This window comes from Carassius gibelio, chromosome A24 (assembly GCF_023724105.1).
Source record: "Carassius gibelio isolate Cgi1373 ecotype wild population from Czech Republic chromosome A24, carGib1.2-hapl.c, whole genome shotgun sequence".
NCBI classification, from domain to species: Eukaryota; Metazoa; Chordata; class Actinopteri; order Cypriniformes; family Cyprinidae; genus Carassius; species Carassius gibelio.
The window spans coordinates 19,985,490-20,009,744 of record NC_068394.1 but is presented as its reverse complement, the minus strand read 5'-3'; the positions used below and the strand labels follow the sequence as shown (position 1 = coordinate 20,009,744).

Below are 24,255 nucleotides of genomic sequence, written 5' to 3'. Positions count from 1 at the left end.
AGACAGCTGCAGCTCATCCAGAACGCTGCTGCCAGGATTCTGACTAGAACCAGAAAATCTGAGCATATCACACCAGTCCTCAGGTCCTTACACTGGCTTCCATTTAAATTTAGGATTGATTTTAAAGTACTTTTACTCGTTTATGAATCACTCAATGTCCTAGGACCGAAATATATTGCAGGTATGTTCACTGAATATAAACCTAACAGACCACTCAGATCATTAGGATCGAGTCAAGGGGAGTTACCATGCCGCCTGCAGTTGGAATCAGCTTCCAGAAGAGATCATATGTGCTAAAACACAAGTCACATTTAAATCTAGACTTACTGTGCGATGACCGAACTGATTGTACAATATTTTACGTATTCACTTTTTTATGTAAAATAATTTGCTATTAACTGTTTTAAATTCATTTCAAATAAGTAGTTTTTTTAATAATTTCCAAAGATTTAAAATTGCTTGTTTTTATTTTTGTTATTATTTTTCTTCATGATTATTTTACTTTCTTTTTATGTAAAGCACTAAGAATTACCATTGTGTACGAAATGTGCTATATAAATTCATAAATTCACATTCATTTTGATCAAATAAATTGCACTCATGGAATGTGAAGCATGATTGCTTTTATTATCACATTAGTGGTTAAGACGTGTGACATTACAAGAGAGTATTCATATGCATCATCAGCTACACAAGCAAAAATAAAACAAAACAAAAATTAAGATGCTACAAGCAGAGTAAAACTTTTGTGAGATTACGCAATTGCTGAAATGATACAATCTGAGCATTGAGGAAAATGGAGTTAAACAGTATTGTGCTCTAAGTAATAGCAGTGATATGTGTTTAATTTAAAATTGGAGGTACTAATGACATTATCTGTTGCTTTTTGCAATAAATGAGGCTAAGGTTTTATCTCTTATTTGCCCATTATAACATTACCACACATGTCCACCAGGGGACGTACATGTAACAGTCATTTGAAATGGGTAGAGCGCACTGGTGCCTTTGTTGTTGAGCAAGCCTGCAGTGCCATTCTGAAACCAAGATCACCTTATAGATAGTTTTACTTCTTTTATCATCGGTATGATTTGGGAGTTTCCAGTAAACCTCATGCAAAAGGACAAAAACATTTATTCACATAATCATTTTTTGATGTTTAAATGCTTTTTCATAGTCTTCCTTTTTTATACTATTTCCTATTTGTGTAATTTGTCACACTGAGACCTAAAATAATCAGTGTGACAGTTTGACTAAGACAGCGGAAATGTAACATGATTCGTTAAACTCTGAGAAATATAAATGATATATATGAGCACTTAGAAGCAATACTTCATGTTTCCTTATCTTGTTTTGTTCCTCCACCTTCTATGAAAAGTGAAAAACAGTCTGTGGCTCTATATGTGATACTAGAAAAATAATTGTAAAAAAAATACCTGTATAAAAAGTCTGTTGTTCTTTTGATCAAGCCACCCGTTATCTGTTTCATATAGTTGCAATTTTATGTTCATGCTGTCCATCTAGCTCAATAATGTTCCCAGATACCATGTTGCCATCTTATTGGTTGGCAACGCCTAGTCCCCACCCCTTACCAAACAAGATGAACTCAAGGAACTAAGGTCATTTGGACTAGTACAGTAAATCACTCACTCGCACAAACATTGGGTGAATGAAGTCACCTTGATTGAAACATTCTGCTGCTATAGAAGAAGCAAATAAACACATGCAAACAGACACATTCACATTTTCCTGCAGAATCCAATATCTGGACTAGCAGTACAGCACACATGCTTAGGGCACCTACACACTAGAAGTTATGCTATGTCAGAGAACGCCGCAAGCACTTTAATGTTGATGGTGCTCCACAAAGATGTAGCAGAAAACAATCAGGGTTTGGTGAAACTGATGCTCTGTTAAGTAATCAAAACTTCTTTAGGCATCAATTAATTGATCGGAATCTCAGAGAGATGTGCTTTTAGAAATCAAATTTGGCACTCGACAGCAATCTTAGTCCTACCAGTAAAATAACAAGTAACAAGTTTCTCTAATGTGTAGGCGCCCATATACACACTAATCGCTATCTCTATCATGGTCTTCCACTAACACCAGCTCTTCTCCCCTCTCCAGTAGCGCTCTCATCTCAGGACTATCTTCTGTCTCGTCATCTTCCTCCACCATATCGCCATCATCCATCTCCATCTCCTCATCTTCTCTTCCCTCCATCACTGCATTTTCCACCTCCTCTGCTTCCCCAATGACTTCCACCATCTCGGTTCCCTGGATCTCCACTTCTCCTTCACGAATCTTCTTCACATGGAAGGTGAATGGGGGAACCTTGTAGACAGCCGTTTGGGAGCGAGCATAGATGGTGTGGTCAGGAGTGAAAGACTTCACCATCTTCTTCTGCGAGGACTTGATCTTCTCCTTGCGCTCGGGGTTCACAGACATCCGATTGCCGAGTTTGCCCATCTTTTTCTCTATATTGTGACGTGTTTTCTCCAGGTTCTCTTTGGTTTTCTGTTTGGTCTTCTCAAGATTCTCCTTGGTCTTCAGCCTGGTTTTTTCCAAGTTCTCTTTGGTCTTCATGCGGGTTTTCTCCAAATTCTCTTTGGTCTTCTGTTTGGTCTTCTCCAAATTCTCCTTGGTCTTTTGCTTGGTTTTCTCCATTTTGTAATTGGAGAAAACGGTTTTGATGTTCTGGACTCGTTGTAGGCTGCTCCGTTTGATGCGCTCTGCTCGAGACTCCTCAATGGTCTCATCAATCTCCACCTCCTCTTCATCTGAGGACAGGTCCAGATGGACTTTCTCTTTGTCCTCTCCTTCTTCCTCTGCTGCCGCTTTGTGTTCACCTTCAGCTTCTCCTTCCACAGGCTCTGGAAACTTCATGGACTTGGCCACACTGACTTTTGAAGGTATTTTCACTTCGTCCTGTAGAGAGACAACAGAATAACAATGTATAATTTGCATTCTTTAAAACATTTGTAAGTTGTCTTTCTTTCTTTATCTAGATACAACAACTAAGATAATCAGTGGTGGGTCCTTTTTACTCATGCCATAACTATCGCCCAACTACCGCATTGTGTACCAACATGCCACCATTATGCAAGAACCACTAAGGCTACGTTCACACTACAGGGCTTAATGGTCAATTCCGATTTTTTATTTTTTTATTCGTTTTTTGCAAGGCCGTTCACATTTCCAATTAAATGCGACCTTTTGTGATCTCCTGTGTGAACGTGAAATGACCCAGAAGTGACCCGCATGCGCAGAAGAATACTCAATGGTGAACGACGTCACTCGTTGTTTGCGGAAGTAGCTAACGTTAAACATGGATGTCAACAACAGTGTAGTCAACAGTGGAGCTCTTTTTGCAATATTAAAGTTATTTTCCCAACGGAGCCAGCACAATTACAATCTTCTCGTTTTAAGAAGAAAATTAAAAAGAATGAAGAGAGCAAGGTTTTTGGCCATGGCGTTTTGTGGAGCAGTGTTAGCAAGGTCGGTACAGAGAAACGTGTGGGTGCGGAGTCGCAGCCAGGAGTGGTGGGATACTGATGTGAGTGGCTCTTCTCGTTTCCGCCTAACGTTACTTCAACGCAGAATTATGATGTTTGTAGCGTATCAATGACGTACGGGTCGGATACATGTGGCCTGGCCGTTCAGATGGAGGTCGCATTTCAAAAGATCGGATACGTATCGGATTCAGGACCACATACCCAAGTGGCCTGGGTCACATTGAAAAGATCGAATCTGTGACATTCAGACTCTCATGAAAAGACCAGATACAGGTCGCATATGGGGCAAAAGAATCGGAATTGGGTTGTTTCAGCCTGCAGTGTGAATGTAGCCTAATACTTTCTGCTGAAAATGTCATCGGTTTTGTCCACAGTATCTCTCTCCTTGGGGAAATGATAAATTAATAAGCCTCCTTTGCCAAAAGTCTGTAACAGATCTCCAAGCTAAACAGTGCCAAAACAATCAGTTTCCTCTCTTTATTTATCCCATTAAATGGCCCTATTGTTCAGTATCCGTACTAACATTGATGGTGACCTTGCACACATTCACACCCACCCACATGCTAAATTCACAACAAGGCCATTATTAGACAGAATATTTGATTTCACTTGGTCACTGATATAATTTTATGACGTTTGTAGAGTGACTGCAAACATTATATTATGCACTTGTGTGGTTTAGATCAGTTAAAATTGCATTCTAAAAGTTACCTTCTGTATTAACTTTAGCAGGGAAATCCTTGTGCAAACCTTTACTAATTGTAATGTCAAACAAGCATATGCTTATAAAAGAGCTATGTTAAATAAATTCTAACAGAGGTTGATACATGGAGAATGAACATGCAATAGTCAGCCAGAGCCATTCCTCTTAGTGTAAGTAGATAAGTTCCTCAACAGAATTCTTGTTTTCTTTCTTTTGTTGTCTTCCATTCTTTTCATCACCCTTCCCTTCCGACCTGACTCCCACCCACTCTCCTGCCCGACCCTAATTCCCAGCATTCCTTCCTGCAAAGCCCCTCGTTCCCAAGCACTCTTGTTCTACAGCACAATGCTCTGACTTGTTTGTAAAGGAGACATACTTTCCGTTAGTGTGATACACTGAGTCATCCCGATCTGCTCTGTTAATGTCTCTGCCAACATTCCCAGACCAAACTAACAAATATAAAAAAATGTTTTTCGTCAATGTCAAAGTTTGAGTTTTTGTCCCCAAATGGACTTTTGTGACTGCTCCCTTTTCAAGTTTCACAGGCAAACCTCCATGTTCTATTGTCAAAAATGGCGGTGTACAGTATGAAGCACAGCTCACACAGAAGTTATCAAACCAAGCAACTTGATATGAGTGAAATCTTTCGTACAGCTCTTATGCCCGCACACAAAACCCCTGATTGCACAGATTTCTATAGAAATGACTGTATTTTACCAACAAAATTTTACGAGGCACAGTCAATTTCTTTGGGTCTAAGTAAAGACTTTTTTGTTTATTCATCAGCTTTTTGCATGTATCAAAATAAAACAGTGTAGATCTGATGGGAGAGAGGTCATGTTGCAGGTCCCCGCAAGCACAATAGCTTCTTACAATATGACAAACAATGTATTACCCTATTGAATGTTACGGTAATGAACCTGATGCTAATGCTAACATGCTAACATAAACAGTATAGAGAAATCTATGGTTTCAAGACACACTCTTTTACATAGTTATGAACTTGTGTAATAATATGCAATAAAAGTACTTTGCAGTGTTATTTCAAATAGTTCAAATGTGAAGTCATACCACAATGATGTTCACAGTCTTAGAAGGTCATCTAATCTATAGAACTAAAGACCCAAAGGTCAGAAGGTCAATGATTTTGAGTAAACAACATTCTCTAAAAGCAGTTGTAATGGAGGAACAGTTTGATGGAAAACATGTTAGAGGAAGTCAGAAAGTCACCTTGGTGAGCCCACATCCCAAAGTGCCTCTCTCAAGTTAATGTTGCATTGTTCTGCTGAGCAGAGAGGAAGGGAAACACACACTCCTCCATTGCAAATGATTGGAAAATGTGAGTAAATGTGTGTATGAGGGGAATGATAAGAGCTGGGGTGTTACATTTCACATTCCCAAGAAAAAAAGAAGAACAAAAACTCTTTACACTTGTTTCCTTTTGAAGGGTTAGATCCTGTCAAACCATTAGACAGAAATCCCTTTATATATTTATTATTATGCACTGAACAGTCAATAATTAGTCTATCTGTGTAAAGCGCATGATTCATTCGCTGATTACACTGTGGATTTGAGGAAAGCTTGTTTCTTCTTTTTCTGTATAGGAAAGAAATAACAATAAACAGTAACACTTTAGAATAGGTAACACTTATTATTTGCTTATTAGCATGCATATTACTAGAATATTAGCCATGTATAAGTGCTAATTAGCAACATATAAATGCCTTATTCTACTTGACCTTATTCTACATCCCAATACCTAAACCTAACAACTTACTGACTATTAATAAGCAGCAAATTAATAATTTATTAAGATAAATGTGGTAGTTAATAGTTAACCAGTGTAACCTATTCTAAAGCATAGACAGTAAAAGAAATGGACACAGCGACCCCATTGGAACTCAATTGAGACAAATGAAGCCCAGTTTTAGCGTTTTTTAGCACTTCCGTTTCTGACGCGCAGACTCAAATGAAGCTTGACGACGTCAGCAACCTGTCTTACAGATGTAAATCTTCTAAGTGGCTGTGCGTGCAAACTGCCATCGTTAATCTTGCAGAGACGGCGAGCTTGAGCGGGGAGTTCTTTGGCGTGAGTGAGCAGGAGTAAGTATTCTGATTAATTATTTTGTATAGTATTTTAAAATGTAACGCCAGTACGCCATATTAAGTTAATTGCCTGCGAGCTTCTCCACCTGTCTGTACGGTAATGCAACAGAGAGCCGAGTGGTTATGACGCAATCGTTAGCCTATTTTTTACAAAAACTGTTTATACGGGGCCATAATGTAACATAGAAGGTAATGGAGCCCTTTATACATTGTCGTGTATCTTTAGAAATAAATAATGGACAAACAGAGTCTTTAAACGCCTCAGATGTAAAGTTATTCGCTGTCAAAGTGACGCCAAAATGAATGGGAGTCAATGGGAATGCTAACGCAAGTGAAGTTCTGCTAAAAGATGGCAGCCCCCACCCGACTTCAACTTCCGGTCGAGTTCCTTGCCCCTTGTTCTAAAGGTGCTCCCTTGTGAAAAAGAAGTATGCTTTTTTTTTTTTTTTTTTAGTAATTATTATGGGGGAAAAGTACTGTAATTATACTCTTAAGCCTATACTTAAGAGTGAACTGAATATAATGTTATTTTCTTTTGTATTATTTTTTGGCGCTTAATAGCATATTAATAGCAGTTGCATTAAAATGTTTTATAGTTTAAATATATATATTAAATGCATTTTATAGTGTCTTTTTGACCCACTTTCAACTTAAGTGCATCTTTATTTGTAATATCATATAAGTCTACTGTTGAATGTGCTGATGAGCATTAATGATAAACTAAAACATACTTTTCTAATGAAATATACTTTTCTATTTATTTATGCTGAAACTTGTGTCTTGAAATATATTTGGAATAACACACTTATAATGCATTTAAAATATATTAACTTTGAAGTTAATACGTTACAATGTTACTTGACACATTAGTGTTTTTAACACAGCAAAACAAAAATATATGATTTAAACCAGTGATTTAAAATATATTTCAATCCTTTATTACAATGTGTTAACATTATTACAAGCACACTTTTTGAAAGTGTATAACAGTTTTTTTTTTTATTGTATAGAGTGCACTTTTTCAAAATGGCTGTTGTATATGTGAAATAAAAAAAATGCTCAAAGATGTAATTATATTTTAATCTAAAACAGAGCTCTCCTTTCATAATCCCAAAACAGATATGTGATTACTTCCAGATAAAATAATGTAATTGCTGAAAGTACATCCTGTATCATTCAAGATAGCGCTGTTAAGAGAAGAGAAGAGAAGAGAAGAGAAGAGAAGAGAAGAGAAGAGAAGAGAAGAGAAGAGAAGAGAAGAGAACCAAGTAATCCCACCATCTAATTCCAGCTGCTTTCACCCATTACATGCACATACACAACAGTTGTCTTGGAAACAAGTAGCATACAGTATATCTGAATCTGTGCAGCTACACGTTTCATAAGGATTCCTCCTTTTTATTCTGTCACTGGCTCAGTTTGGTCTGGGAAGAAAAATGGTGTCATGTAATGGCTTTCCTCTTTTTTTTTCTCAAACACAAGGTGTTTTGCATGCACACACACATACATAAGTATGTATGAGTCACATACAGAGAGCTGAGAACACATCACAGACTGCTTGACTTTTCCATGTGCCAACCATAGAAGCACAGAAGGGCCATGGGCTACAGAGATTGGCATAATATATGAGCACATGAACAGAAGAGTTGTTTGTGTGTCTCTGATACAGATAAAGGGGTCATATGACATTGCTAAAAATCTTGTGTATTTGGTGTAATGCAATGTGTTTGGTGTGGTTTAATGTTCAAAAAACACATTATTTTCCACATAATGTACATTATTGTTGCACTGCCCCGCCTTTCTGAAACGCATCGATTTTTACAAAGCTCGTCATTCGGAAAAGCAAGGTGTATGCTGATTGGCCAGCTATCCAGTGCGTTCTGATTGGCTGAATGCCTCAAGCATGTGATGCTCCTTAACATACTGTGATGCCGAGTCCTGAGACAAAACCAATAAAACTCATAACAAACGAGGCATTTGTTGCATCCAGTGGGGACATAATTACTAATTATAATGACTTATACAGTTTTTTTATGCGTTGAGCGCCGGGTAAACAAAACCATGTCTGCATTTGTGATCTGAGAAAACACAAACAACAAGCTCTACTCTACACTGCTCAAAACTAGCGTGTTCTTTAAATATGAAAACGTACTTACAGGCTGTGAGTCAGAAGCGATTGGCACACTTTATAGAAGTAGCCTTTGTGCACAGAAGCATTGTAGGCTACTGGTTCAGGAAACAGTCCTTGTCCTCTATAAAATGCGCATCTGATTTCTGGTTGTGTCCTCTTTTGGAAGACCAAACATAGTAGTTTCCCTTTCACAATGAAACACACAGCGTCTCCACAATATGGTGAAAGCGGTAACAGCAGCAAGAATAAAAGTTACGCCTTCTTTCTTTGCGTGAATATTTGTGTGGTGTTATGCAAATCTTCCCACATCGTGACGTAGAGATGTGGAGGCGTGTTAGAATGAGCCGTTTTAGGTAGGCGTGGTGGACTCTTTACTTTTATAAAGAATATCTCTTTGGATTTGAGACTTTGCAACTTTACAGATCTTCTTTATGCGCCAAAAGCTTGTAACACTCCAAAGAGAAAGGACAATTTGAAATCTCATCATATGACCCATTTAATGTTCACGTGTGTGTGTTTGACTCTGTGTTTAAACATAATCTGATACAACAAGAGCTCCTTTGACTCTGTATGTGTCACATGGTCTTTTATACTTTCATTCATCCGTCCTCTTTTGCAGACAGTATCGTTTTTTTTTTTTTTTTTTGGAAGAAAACAGTCTTTTCTTCACATGCCAAAACTTGTCTCCACAAATGAAAAAAAAAAAATATATATATATATATATATTATAATAATAATAATAATAATAAAAAAAAAAAAAAAAAATATATATATATATATATATATATATATATATATATATATATATATATATATATATATATATATATATATATATATATATCATCATCAAATGTTTAAAATTAAAATTCGGTCATTATTTATTTAGCTAAATGTCTTTCAAAACCCATATATTGGGAACAGTATCATTGAAAGAAATTATAATTTTGGGCTCCCAAAAGAAAAAGGAAAAATAGATAAATTGTAATAAGAACAACATTTTAATAATCTAAAGAAGGACCTTTAGTGCAATGGAAAGGTTCCATAGACTTAGATGCCAATAAAGAGCCTTTATTTTTAAGAGTGTATGGTGCTTGTTTTCTTTTAATGATGAATAGTCATTACATGGCAAAACCTATATGAAGTTTTCTTCTAAATATTTAGGTCTTTGTTCCACAGAAGTTTGAAAAAACAAAATGGTTGCATTTAATGGCAGAGTTCTCTGATCCTAACTAATCCTCGTTAGAACAAAGAAGTAAGCTGAAAATGTTTTCCACATGTCAGCAGACTGATAAATGAAAACTGTGTGTGTGGATGGCAGAATATTTCCACTGCCTCACAGAAGCGTCTCTCTTCAGTCACATGTGAAGAGCTCTTTCACATCTGCCTGCCTCGTCTCCATGGCGATGAGGGATTCCCTCCCAAAACACCCTCCTCCCCACCTTTCCATTCACGGCCAACCACCACACCCACAAACTCCAGCACGCGGTCAGAGCAGAGGGAAAAGAGAGTGGGTGTGGGGTTTTCCCAAGAATATCTGAATGTGTGGAAGGGAATCCTCCGGACGTGTTGCATAACAAGAAATGGAAGTAGAGCACCAGTGAAGGGAGTACGTGTGGAGTGTGTATTCTGTTAGAAACAAGTCAAAAATAAGCATAAGCACACACTAAAAGTGACACTTGATTTATTTAGCAGAAAGATAAAGCAAACATATTAACAGTTTCCCTTATGTCTCATTTAATTAATATTCCCCTACACCAGAGCTTGCAAATATCATTTGTGCTATTAAATTCTGCTCCTCGTGATCCATCTCCCTTTGGGTTGGAGTTTGGAGTTTTAACTACCCTTCCATTCTATTGGACCCTTTTCAACGACTGTTTCCACAGATATTATTTTTTTTAACATAATCATGTATGCTGTGTTACCTTACCTCTGTATTAAATTACAGTAAATGCAATTAACACAGTTAACTAGTTAACGCTGCTGTGTAAGTGTTTCGTATGGAGCCCCGCACATGACATGAAAGAAAAAAAATTATAAATTGTGTGCGCGATTTACTAATTTTTGTTCCCTAAATGTACTAAAACATGCACACGATTACTATTGCGTTCCCTCGATTGTGCGCACAATTTATAAATAGAGTGAATTAAATAGTAAATAGAGGGAACGCAATAGTAATCGTGTGCACATCTTAGTACATTTAGGGAACAAATTAGTAGCCTAATATTTTTTCCTGCATGTCATGTGCGTGGCTCCATAGATTTGCCAGAGGGAGTGACTGCAAATTTGACATCTTTCTCTCTTCTGATTGATGCAAGCAATCTCTCAATATTTTTTCCACTTTTGTAAAGTCATAGAAATGCTGTCATGTATTGATAAATGGTTTGGAAATTTGTATTTTTAATATATATATATATATATATATATATATATATATATATATATATATATATATATATAAAATTATTATTATTATTATTGCCAGTGAAGCAAATGGTAAAGCAAGAATTATAATTGCTGTAGTTTCCGTTCACCACTATAGAAGTTTTTTCCAACAGACTTCCACTTCTGAAATGTGAATAGTTCATAAAAATGTATCCAAACTGCAAAAGAAGTTGTTTTAGTACTGGAATGTGTTAATCAAAAAAGAATGCTCTAAATGCAAATGTATTGGTAATAATAAAACTGGACAAGGAAAGTTTGGATAAATAAAAATGGATAGATAGACAGACAGACTGATAGCTGGAATCACTTTCTGAACACCTGACCAGAAGGAGCCAAAAGCACCACCTACCAAATTGGATGTTCGAAAAAAGTGCAACCAGGGTAGCATTTTATAGTTTTCAAGGTATATTCCACACAGATGCAATATTCTATTTTGAAATTCAAATTGGATGCTAAGAGGTTAATGTTACGTTCATTATTCACAAACTTTTTTATTATGCAATCATAGGACTGCCTTCACTACCGTAGGATAATGCATCTCAAAAGAGCTTGAGATTTTAATAAACAGAGCATTAATGTGCATTGGTGTGGATGCTATATAGTTATTGATATAGTGATTTTTATAGTTATTGTTCTTTGTATGAACAGCCTTTAATGTGCCATCACAGGCGTATGTTCTCCCATCAGAATTCAGAGTTTGAATTGTCCATTCTTTTATACCGATAATCCTTCCTTATTATATAAATGGACAAACAGAAGGAGAGAGAAATGGGAAAATATTTGTGTGGACACCCTAGGGAAAAGAAAGAGTTATTTTCTACTTTAATGTTTTAAAGAACAGCAAGAGAGAGAGAGAGAGAGAGAGCTTTGACTATATAAAGTGATGGTATGCTAGTTTTCCCTGCAGGGAGTATTGTTTGATGAATCAGAGGCTGTTGTTGAGATAGAGGGAGCTGTTCAACTGTTACAACCCCAAATTAAACTGTTTGATGTCATAAACACTGGGTGTTTCCATGGCAACCGCACAACAGTATCATCATGGTGACCGTCCAGGCAACTGTGGCAATTGTGTGCTTAGCAATAGCAGCCTTCCTTGAAGATTCACATCCATGTGGAGTTCAGTACAAACTCTGGGTAATCACTCATGCTATAAAATGGCAGATCTGGCCAGCTTCCATTGGAACGCACTGCTCTGAGAAAGTGAACATTGGCATCACAGAGCATCTGAAACTCACAAAGCGATCATTTATTTCAATATTCATCAACAACAGACTGTTCAAAAATGTTTACTAAAGGCTTGGGGCATGGCGCATGGAGCAACTATGCGTTCGTCGCCATGTTGAGATTTATAAGCAAGGCATGTTTCCAGGCTGTGGCGAGCTGAAACTCTTTTCTCAGACTGATGTTTTCCCATATGCAGTACAGTTGTCATCGGCCCATTCTGCCCTCTGATTTACAGTACTGCTGGCACCACAGTCATGGTTGCCATGGTGCTGTTACTCTTTCCAATAACAATGGAGGAGAGAGGTGTGTTTACACAGAGATTTATGACTGTGTGGAACATCAGCACATCCTTTTTGTACAGCCGCTGCCGTAGTAATGTACCAAATGCTCCCCACAGTAAAAAAAATAAAAAAATAATAATAATAATAATTTAGTAGTTTCTTATATTTCCAAACTTGTTTTCTTTCTTTTTCTGTAGGCAAGGAGAAGGATTTTAATACGGTATTTAACTGAGAGCTAATGCAATTATTTTAATATAGGAGAAAAGTGTTCAGTTATAAGAGTTCTGCCAATAATTTTTTTAAGAGATGTTTAAGGTTCTCCATGGAATCGTAGATTGACTTATTGTTAAGAGTATACCTGAAAGTAGCAACATTACTAAAGTTACTTACTTCACCTGATTTTTTTCAGTACAGCAGCTCGGTTTTCTAAAACTATGATACATTTTTATTTACAATTGCAATCAAGAGTCATGAATCACTAAATTCAGTTTGTATTTGTAGCATACATTTTAAAGTACTTTTTCTGTAATAAGAATGCATAATTGTGTTTCTGTTTCCTGTATTGTAGCGGTTTATGTATATATATATATATATATATATATATATATATATATATATATATATATATATATATAACACTGTAAACTAATAGTAGTTCAACTGTAGTTGAACTTCTTTAAATTAAAAGTAGTTTGTAGCTCATACCCAACACTAAACGAAAGAGAATCTTGAGAAGAAGGAGAAGAGGACAGATGGAGATTAGGCGATCGAGTACAAACAAGATAAAGTCTCTGCCAAACTGAGAAGCATGGGCCAAAAGCCAGAGACATGTCGTTACGCCTCATGCCCGGCTGAAGATTAACTGCACAGAAACATCTCAAAAAGACACACAGCAATGGGCCGAGCCAGCAGTGGATATAGCCATCCATTCTGCTGTTGCCTTCGTCCGGACATGGAGCTTTCTGAGCGTCTGCTCCAGATCAATTATAGAGAATAACCCAGCCTCATCCACAAGCCCTCTCCCCTTCATAATCAAACAGCTATGCAGTAGATCCTATTAATAGCAACCGCTAGTGCTTTTCCTTCCCTTCTCTCATGTGTGAGTGCTAGCTGTGTTTTAGGAGCCCAGATGGCTTTCTATTCTCATGACTTCACCCTGTACACTTCTGTTTCACACACTTTTCCTCTAATTCTCTTTTTTTCCTGGTCTCATGCACTCCTTCTCTCTCTTTTGTCAGTGGAGAAAGCACTGAAATTGCTTCCAAAGTGACATAAGACTAATGGGCTTTTCTACATGACGTACACAGCAGGAGTATTTCTGTGACTTTACCATATATGGTCTACCAGTGTTAGGGCCAGATAGAATTAAGTTATCGACTTACCTCACTATGTGATGGATGTTAATTATATAAGTTACATGATACAGTTAAGCATTCCAGTCTGTGAAAGGTGGATAAGATCCAAGTTTTTCCTTGTGTATTTGTAGGCCTTGTATTTCTCACAAATCTTTGCTTGCTTGAAATATCCAATCTCCATGATACTGAAATGTCTTAAAGGTCCCGTTCTTAGTGATCCCATGCTTTAAACTTTGGTTAGTGTGTAATGTTGTTGTTAGAGTATAAATAATATCTGTAAAATTCTAAAGCTCAAAGTTCAATGCTAAGCGAGATATTTTATTAAACAGAATTCGCCTACAACTAACGACCCGTTTGGACTACATCCCTCTAGTTCCTGCAGTAATGACGTCACTAAAACAGTTTTTTGAATAACCTCCGCCCACAGGAATACACAAAAAAGGGGGCGTGGTCTTGTTCACTGTTGGGAACGTTACTTACAAAAAAGTAATGAGTTACAGTTACTCACTTCTTGTTCCAAAAAGTAACTGAGTTAGTAACTGAATTACTCTATAATAAAAGTAATTTGTTACCAGGGAAAGTAACTATTTACGTTACTGTAAAAAAAAAAAAAAATTGCTATATGTCAAAGAATTATTATATTATTATTTTTTTTTTGCAGTTTTCACAAGTCAGTTGAAATGATTAGAACAGACAGGTGTTCGTACATAACTTTCGATATTTATTGCACGTCAACAGACAGCAAGAGTTTTATCCTGCACTTCAAATATTATCTTTGTAAGAAAAGTGTTTTTGGCCACTAGCTTTGTAGATGCGTGTGTCACACATTGCATGTACACATTACATGCACGTTCTTGCCTTTGACCACAATGAATTTGAAGTAGTGCTTATATCTCCACCTTGAAAATGCCAGCTTTTCATCGGATTGCTCCTGACTCGCCATCTCTGCTGCTGTTGCGAATCTCTGTATAGCTGTTGCGTCACGCGTGTGTGTGTGTGTTTGGAGCCACTGGCGCGTGTGCCGGCATGTGTGTAAAAACACTGGCTCTGATTGGCTACCATGAAACAAATGACTCTGCCTTAGCCAATCATAATCGCTTATCTCGTTATTAACCCACCTGCTCACTCGCTGTGTGAGCCAGGGGTGCGTTTGGATTACATAGTTTATTAAATCTATGCATAGTAACGCACCGCATTTAATGTCCAGTAAGGTTAACGGCGTTGTAGCGACGGGAAAAGTAATTAGTTAGATTACCCCGTTACTGAAAAAATAACGTTGTTACCTAACACCGTTCTATTAAATGCCGTTATTCCAAACACTGGTCTTGTTGCACTCAGACGGAGAAGAGGAAGAGCTGCGTTTGTGTTTGTCGCCATGTTGTCGAAACGCTGTTATTTTCATCTCGGAGTCCAATCATCTTTGTTTGGGCTTCCCAGGGATAATTTTCTTGGTTCCCGAAAATTATAATCCACATGTAAAACTATGTGCAGCACATTTTGCTGAGGACAGCTTCCTCAATCTCAATCAGTTTAATGCCGGATTCGCACAAAAATTATTCCTGAAAGATGGAGCAGTTCCCTCTTTGTATGGAGAAGGCGTTGTTTATGGGCCAAAACCGGTAAGTGTATTTTATTATTTAAGTTGGTGCATTTAACAGTTTCTGTAACTTATTACACAAAGGGCAATGCTGTTTAGCTTTGTTAACTAGATGTTAGGGCTGTGCAAAAAAATCGAATGCGATTTTCATGCACATCTCGTCAGTAAAAACACTCCTGTGATTATAAGTACATCTCCAGCACATGCTCCTGCTTCTCAAAACTACTCAAAAACGAGTCCAATCGCGTTACCAGGAGGGCAGCCTGCTCTAAGCTGGTGTCAATCACAACACAGGAACCGCAGGCACAATCAGAACTCGTTACGTATTTCTGAAGAAGGGACTTCATAGAACAAGGAAGTCATCAGCCCGTTTTTATGACAGTCAAAACAGCAGTTTACAGATAGGTGAATTGTGTGAAAAACACTGTGTTTTTTTTACACGCGAAACATGGACACGTTATATTGCACACTGTAAACACAATCAAAGCTTCAAAAAAGCACGAAAAACGGGACCTTTAAAACCAATGCTGCGCATCCAGGTTGAGAATTTCTGGACGTTATAAAACTTAAATAAAGTAAAAATAGGTTTGAGCTGAGGTTAAAGGTATTAGAGCTCATGACATGGATAGCTTCACAAACTCAGTCTTTTGAATATCGTCAAGACAAATTGTCCATATTTCAACCTATTCAACTTAAAAAGAATAGCTCACTTAGATAGAGACTGAAACACATCTAGCAGTTCAGTAGATGTACAAGACTGAAACTGGACCCAGCCCTTAAAGCAAAGTGGAAAGGTGTACAGATTCAATGCACTACCTGCCTTAAACAAAACAGTATGTTTTAATGATTTTTCAGTAGTATCATTATCTGGCCCTACTTGTAGCAGCCTACGAACTTGAAAAGAGTTCCCCTTGAGCTAACAAAAATCACTTTCCCTTGTTTGGTGCAATATGCATTATAGTGTGTAAAAAATGAGTGTTAAAATTATTCTTCCTTGTATTCCCTTTAGCATGAAAATAATGAATTTTATTATATTCTTATATTAGGCTATTTGTTTTCTTTTTTAATGAAATTTCGTATTTAATATTAAATTTATTGGCTTGCATACCTCATTATTTAGACCTTTTTTTTAAATACCTTTCTCTATTTAGACCTTTCTTTAAAGGAAAAAAAAATTGCAGAAAGTTGCAAGATCTAAAATATCACGGAAACTAAATGCAAGACATTTTTACTTTTACTGTTAACCAAAACGCATTGCACACATATAACTCACATAACAGCTATTAGTAACAGTCACATCAAATGTCATCAGGATAATGAGCCATCAGGGTTTGGGAGGCAGGGAGTATCAGGGTGTGAAAGGTACTGGTAGGCTTATAAATGCGTACTGGGAGGGTGAAATGGAGTGGTTGCAAAATGGGATGAGAAGCAAGGGGAGACAGGGGAGTGAGGATGCCTGAAGCATGAATCAGCACAGAAAATATGAGCTCCACTTTGTTACGACACCACACCCTACCACACAACCCTCCTCTCTCTTTCCTTTTCCTGCTTTTACTGAATAGAAGAGGAATAATAACTGGAATATACCTCTATATTCATGCCCAGAGGGCCCAAGAAGCAACAATAAATGCTATTCAAATGTTTTGGAGGTTTATTGAAATTTAGTAATTCATCGGCCTAAAGAAAGCGACTTTATTCTATGTTACGCAGGTCAACTCATGGGGGCTGACATGTTTGAAAAAACACTTTTTCTCAGTAACCTCCCAAACATTATTGGATGTTTTTTCACACAGAAAAAAATGCCATATCTGACAGCAAAAGTAACATTTCTACAATGGGGTAAACAAAATATTACAGACGTCACTTTTAAGCGGCTCTAAATGTGTCCTGTTAAATAAATTGGGTTTTAAAATGCATCTCATATTAAGTAAAGTCTAAAAACTAAAAAGTTGCAAAATCTAAAATATTGTGGCAATTTAATGCAAAATAATAATAATAATTACTTTTACTGTTAATCGAAACACACTGTACACATATTGTGTTTAACTGGTGCTAACTGATCCGAAAACTCTTTTGACCCACTCTAATGGCTATTAAACACATAATGAAATGGAAGAATTAAGGTGATAAAATTATGTCAAAATAATGTTAGCATAAGAGAGAGAGAGAGAGAGAGAGAGTTGTAGCAGCAGCAGATAATAAGACGAATGTTTATGATGATATGGAGGGGTCAGAAATGTAAAGAGTCAGTGGTACTAGCCGGTAACATCCCCGGGCAGCTAGATCGTAATAGACTACAATTATGATTCCTATCTGCTTGAAAGGGAAAATAACAAATTCTCCATAACAATTGTCTTATAATTGTCTTTTTTTATTATTATTATTATTTAAACCAGCAATAAAGTGTGATAATATCATCATAAAATGAGCATTAGTACAAATTTAATACTGTAATACTGGCCGTCTCCTCCTTATATTGTCTCTGCAGAAGTCAAACTAAATTGCATTATGACTTATGATCTTCCAGTAGCTTGCCATATAACTTCCGCACTGATTGACAGGTGCTTCAACAATAGTCCCCGATGTATGAAAACTGTTATTCTTTACACTCGGAACAGAAAGGCTCAGTGGGATGAGAGAGGCATCTTGTTTGGGCAGGGACACAAAAAATCCCCAAAACGCCCATTAACTCGTGACCCTGTAATGTCTGTCAGAGACACATTTCAGAAATTATGAAATATGGAACGTTGGCCTACTGTGCTGAAGGAGACAAATTATTAGAATACACTTTGTCCTACAAAACATTTCAACACACCCATGAAGCAAACAAATCAGACATGTATGTAACTATCTAACTGTTGGATTTGCATCCCATGGGTGAATGATGAGTTCAGTACTCTGCATATGACATGTATTCAAAAAACATATGAAAAATATGCTATTTAAGTGCATGAATGTAATCACTTCTACAGTGCAGTACAATACAGTTCAACTACTAAAGCTTGATTTCACATGACTGGAACACAATTCACAAATTATTAGCATTGCTACAAAGGGTGCCATTGTTGGCATTATAAAACTATTTTTGAAATTGAATTTTCCAAACCAACTTCAAAGAATTAGCAGAGATGACTATGGTGTTGCCTCACTTTGCCTGCATATAACATTACAACCAATGGACAATTAGCATACGACCTGCAAGGGAATAAATAACGCTCCATACCAGCAGGTGGCAGTAGTCTGTATTCACTATTTAAAAAAGGAAACCCGGAAGTGCTCGGACTTTGAAAATTAAAATTAAGCCTTCTTGCCTTTGTCAAATTAGTTTGTCTTCAAATCCATTGGTTCGCTAAGCACAACACCAAATCAGGTCCATCTCTCTCAAAAATAGACTTCACTGCCAATTCAACATGCTCAATCAGCCAAAAACCCACCAACAGGGCTCAGACTAGCGCAATGGTGCAGAACACACTGAAAAAACAACAACACAAAAACCAAATACTATTCTACCGTCACAGCCTTTAAATCAATAACTGTAATGACTGAAGAGCTTGTCAATTGATTTACCAAAGTTTTGCAGGCTTGAGTCATCAAATTTTTGAAAGATATTCAAAATTTAGTTTGAATTTGGTTTCTCTGATGAATATAAATGAGATATCCACTATGAAAATTATATATTTTATGTCTGTGCAATAACTCATTTTGGAATTTTGGAATAAAAAAAAAAAAAGTAAATTCTGTAATATACCACAACCGATAGCGAAGTCAAAAGTCTCAAGTTATTGTTATTGTTACAGTAACACAAGAATGCACATTGTATGGGACACTTGCAATCAGTGGTGTTTAGTGGTGCCTTGAGAATTGGGTATACTCTTAACTTTTTTTTCCCCATTTTTTATTACTTGTATTGTTGTTGTTGTCAGTTTCCTATTTCTTACTTTTAATTGGTTGAGAAATCAAATACACTGCCGGACAATAAGCAATAACTTGTATTCTATAATATTTTTTCTAGAATTTCCTAATGACAATTTTATGATGACACACGCACACACACAAACACACTGTGGCAAGTGGGGCGGGGCCGAGAGGCGTGGGAAAGAGGAGTGAGGCCAGGTGTAGTGATTGAAGATGAGCTGCACCTGCGCCCCACCGCCAGTATCGAGTCCCACGTAGGAGATGGAAGGATATAAAACTGGAGCGACGACCGTGAAGGACGAGAGAGGACCAGGCCTGGGACATTATTTTATGTTTTGGTTTTTATTTGTGCGCGTCAGTCGCCGTAAGGGGCTGACGCGCTGTTTTGTTTATTTTTGAATTATTAAAGTGTTTTGATTGTGCGCCGGTTCCCGACTCCTTCTTCCGGATGATTAGGAAGTTCGCATCGTTACACACACACACACTTTTTCCATTTTTTTCACATAATATGTTAGAAGATAGTTTCTATAGCAAACTGTAATAAATGCTACGTCAGTTAGCACTGTATTATTCGGATGCTTTTTTATTGCCTGGAGATGACATGAAAAACACACATAAACCATATATTGCCGCAATTGTGTGTTTGTTGACTTCATGTTTCATCAGTCAAAACATTTCCTTTTATTCAGCTTAGCTACAGCAAGAGATTGCTTCGAATTCGATAACCACGTCCCTTTATCCATATTAGGGATTTCCTGGCATGTCATAGTTATTACTTCTACGAGTCAGTTTTGGACTTTCTGCATGATACTGCATGACGTGTTTACGCCTCAGTCCTTACCCCATCACTGTCTTTACTAGGTGTTATAGTCAATATTTGCATTAAATCACATGCGATTGAATTCGTTTGGCCTACTCATGTGCTGGACTGTCATGATTTGGGCTAATGCAGAACACTACAGAATGAAGTCCATCAGAGGGGGTTTGGATATCCACAATGCAGACTGATAAAGCAGTGGGTATACACTGATACCTGTGTATACCCTGCACTACACCACTGCTTGCAGTGCATTGACCATTCACATATGTATTTGCATACGTGACTATGTTTCTGGCCATATAATGCTGAATCAACCTAAGTCATCTAAACAAAAAGTTGAGGTAATAAGCAGAACTGAATGAATGAAAAGAGTGGAATTTGATCTTCCTAAACTTGCAAAATAATAACAGGGTGGAATTGTGACGGACCCTCCCTCTCTGATGAGTGAAGGAAAGATGTTCGGAAGAGCAATTAGTGGATTGTGTGTGCGTGGGTCAGGAAGCTCCAACTTCTTCTGACTCACTGTGTGGAAACTCTGAATGTTCTTGCGCCACTGTGCAAAGCTGCAAGCTATTACGCATTGCACTATACAGCCAAAACAACAAAAACAACAACAACAACCTCTAACTACAGACAGACTGTCTGAGTAGCTCTCTCCGACTATTTTTGCTTGAAGCTACCATTTTTCTTGTTTTTTCCCACTCCCCTCTACTCTGTCCTTAGCCTCTGTTCTTCCATTCCTTCTTTCCCTAACAAACCACTCCCACCCTTTTAAAATAGTGTCTGGATTTTGCTTGTGGTATTTTTCCATTTCTGAGAAAAAGAAAGAAACTTTCTCTACATTAATCCAGCATGACTACCATGTAGTCATATGTTCGTAAATTCTGCGACCATCAAACAGAATCCTGCTTGTGAAGGCAGCAGGTAGCCCAGCTGAAGCAACTGTAATAACACACAGTGCGTGCAGACAAAAATATTTCTTCATCATTTTTTCATCAATGCTTTTAATCATATGGTAATTTTTGTATGATTTATGTATATATAAAGAGAACCCTTCTCAGATTCACACAGGTCTTAGCAGAGTAACCATTGTTTATATTAAATATGGACATTTCACTAAAAACATGATCCAAAATCTTAATATTACGTCATTTTACTGAGAAAGGGGCCCAATGCATGTAAATGTCTGTAAACTTAACAGAAAAGGTAATGATTATTTTCAGCCAGGACACCTTTTTTCCCTCCAGTGTAACGACATGCCTGATTGTTGCACTTAAAAAGTGTGCTTTGATATTTTGTTATGTAATGCAATAACATTTGATTTTAAGGAAGCAAACACTTTTAAGGGCCATTGCAAATGCTTATATTTATTCATGGTATGATGTAGCCCACTCATTTTTACCAAAGACCACACCCTACCAATTATGACTGTGACGTGATGTACCCTGAATATTTTATATTGCACTCATAGTGTACACATGTATGGTCTAAAATCAGCTTTAACATGTAATTTATGAAAAGAAAGAAAAAACACCAACAGAATTCCTTCAATTTTTCGAATGTTTCTAGACACCACTAACAATCAATTTAGCTGTTTTTTCAGAGATCTCAAGCTTTGCTCAGATTTACCAAGAACTTGAATCTGAAGTCAAAAGTGAAGTCACTGTGAATTAAGGGATTTCAATATGAACGCTTAGATCTTACCGCATGTCAACAACTGTCTCAGTTTTGTCCGTTTTTACTTGTATAGAGAATTTCAAAAGAAATGTCTGAGACAAAGTTGATATTCCAATGAAATGTAACTAAGCTATGGAACCTCAAACTCAAAGCAATCCTAACTGTCCTCTGTGTGCACACTCCTCACCTGGTAGATCATGACTTTGAAGTTTCTTCTCTTCAGGAGTTCGTTCTCGTTGCTCTCCAGGCGTTTGATGTGCCCGGCCTGTTTTTCTAGGTTCCCCCGCACGGTCTTCACATTCACACTCACTTTCCGCACCTTCTCCAGCATCTTGTTGACCTGGTTGGCTGTGGTGCTGTGGCTTTTGGACAGTTTGGTGAGTTCCCCCTGGATGCCCGTTACGGATCTGTCCATCTCCCGTTGACGGACTTCCAGCCCGGCCTGCGTCTGCTGGATCTGGTCCACGGCCCCGATGATTTTGTCCAGCAGCGCCAGCACCATGACTCCGTTCATCTCACCTTTGTCTCCCTCTCCTACCTCTTCTTTCTCATCAGAAACTGTTGCTTTGTTTTCGGCGGCGACCTCGTCTTCTTCATCAGAGGCTGGGAGGTTGATTTCATCTTCTGAGATCTCAGTAAGGGATCTGTGTGGGTCAGGCACCTCCAGGTGCAGATGGCTGTCTTCAATCACTTCCATGTTTAAAAGCTTGACTATGTGGTACAATAATGTGGAATGTGAAAGGATATAAGCAGTGGAAAGTTCTGTGTCCTTACTCGCCTTTCTTTCTGCTCTCAGGATTCCCCTTTAGAGTTCACCTTACTGTTCCCTCCTCTGTCACACTCAGCACATCTGCTCTCCTCTCTCTCTTGCTCTCTCTGAGTGTGTTTGGGATCTGGCCAGAGCAGTGGAGGCTGGCAAGCAGGCTGTGGACGGACCGTACTGCATGAGCGCTGGGTCGTGAATGCCACACTTTCCCGTGAAACCCTCCAGACAAATCAGCTGCATGCCAGCTGCCTTCCTCTTACCCACTGACACTCCCCCTGCACACTGTGTGTGTGTGTGTGTGTGTGTGTGTGTGTGTGTGTGTGTTGGAGAGCAGTGCTCCACCCAGTGGCTTTCACCGGGACCCTTATTGTGAGAAAAAAAAAGTGTTTTATGGAACACTGTGGAGATTAACTTTTCCTACTGTTAAAAAAATGTACATTTAAATGAAGAATGATGAAGAATGATGAAGAATCCAGTTTTATTAGTGGTTCTAGAAAAAACTGCTTTATTCTGCCTAATGGTGGTCCATCTCATTGTGACCACTGTTAACAAATTGCCAGACAAATACCACACTCTTGAAATCACAGGGGAAACCCTAGTGAAAAAAGAAGAACACGTCAATCATTCTTTTAAAGGAGTATTTATTACAAAAAAATTATAAAAGTAAGTGCAAACTGAATGCATTGTTTTCAGATACTCAATTGTATGTTAAAAATTAAAATTGATCATAGTTTACATTCATATAAAATGCAGTTTGACCCATCTAAGCAGGACTTATCAAGACTATAATTTCATAATTACTAATAATATGCAGTTGTTCAAAAACATTTCATTCAATTCACACTGTATTATATTATTTCTGTAATAAGGACTGTAATGAGTCAATGAACTTAGCACATTAATTTGATAGTTCTAAATTCCAATTATATATGAATAATTGTCTCATTTGTGTCTATTTTTATACCTCCAGATGAACTGTAAGAGAAAGGTGATACTTATATATCACAATTCCAAATTCCATTAGATCTTTTGAGCAAGATCTGAGTAATATATATGTTGGGGATAGTGCTGTGTATGTGTGAAGATAACAATGTTCTGGAGAGTGTAACAGTATTAGACAGGCACAGACACAGCGAGAGCTGGAATGTGATCCAGACCTACAGGGCTTCTGAGTTCCCTAAAGGCCCATTTTTCCCATACAGCAACCCAAAGACACCCGAAGGGAAGAGTTTACAAAAATAACTTGAGCTTGTATGCCTGCATGTGTACACATGTGTGAGTCTGTGTATTATTACAGCTCGTCTCTCACTCACAGAATGCTGATGTTTACAGATTTAGAAAGAATAATGTAATACTCAATGGAGATTGATTGATTGATTGATTACAACATTATTGTTTTTACAGTCGAATGGGGGGAAAATGGTTTTGTGGATTTAGACTCCAAAATTTAGCCTCTCAAAATCAGAGAGTACTGTATGTTCATCTTTAGAGCTTTGAGTGTCCAGGTGCTAAATGAAGTTCTAAATAAACTAAAGCTGGAATATATTACATAAGCTATTTTTATTTATGTATTTATTGTAAAAGACCATTTCTGAAGATTAAATACATATATTTATGTTATGTAAATTCTGATATTTGAGAAAATATAAGAGGTCACTAACTTTGTCATGTCTTTTTTGTTTTTGATTTTTATTTTTTTTTCTTAACTGTAACAGCTGAAAAT

The 24,255-nt window shown here is 37.4% G+C and overlaps 2 protein-coding genes across 2 annotated transcripts in view; one reads left to right on the top strand and one right to left on the bottom strand.

The window, feature by feature from the left end:
- Positions 1–24,255, top strand: part of LOC127946133 (ferritin, lower subunit) — a 38,570-nt gene that overhangs the window by 6,417 nt on the left and 7,898 nt on the right. The gene's annotated exons all lie outside the window — the stretch shown is intronic.
- Positions 604–22,765, bottom strand: LOC127946131 (caveolae-associated protein 1-like). The gene is made up of 2 exons (XM_052542444.1): positions 21,954–22,765; positions 604–2,925 (listed from the first exon to the last, which is right to left on the bottom strand). The coding sequence occupies exons 1-2, from the start codon at positions 22,461–22,463 to the stop codon at positions 2,068–2,070; spliced, it is 1,368 nt and encodes a 455-aa protein (XP_052398404.1). The 5' UTR covers positions 22,464–22,765; the 3' UTR covers positions 604–2,067.

What these genes read in the sequence shown, in the direction of transcription:
- LOC127946131 (XM_052542444.1), bottom strand. Translation starts at nt 22,463, where the DNA reads ATGGAAGTGATTGAAGACAGCCATCTGCACCTGGAGGTGCCTGACCCA. An exon ending in TCAAAGTCATGATCTACCAG is followed by an intron (nt 2,926 to 21,953) that starts GTGAGGAGTGTG and finishes GTCTCTCTACAG; the next exon opens with GACGAAGTGAAAATACCTTC.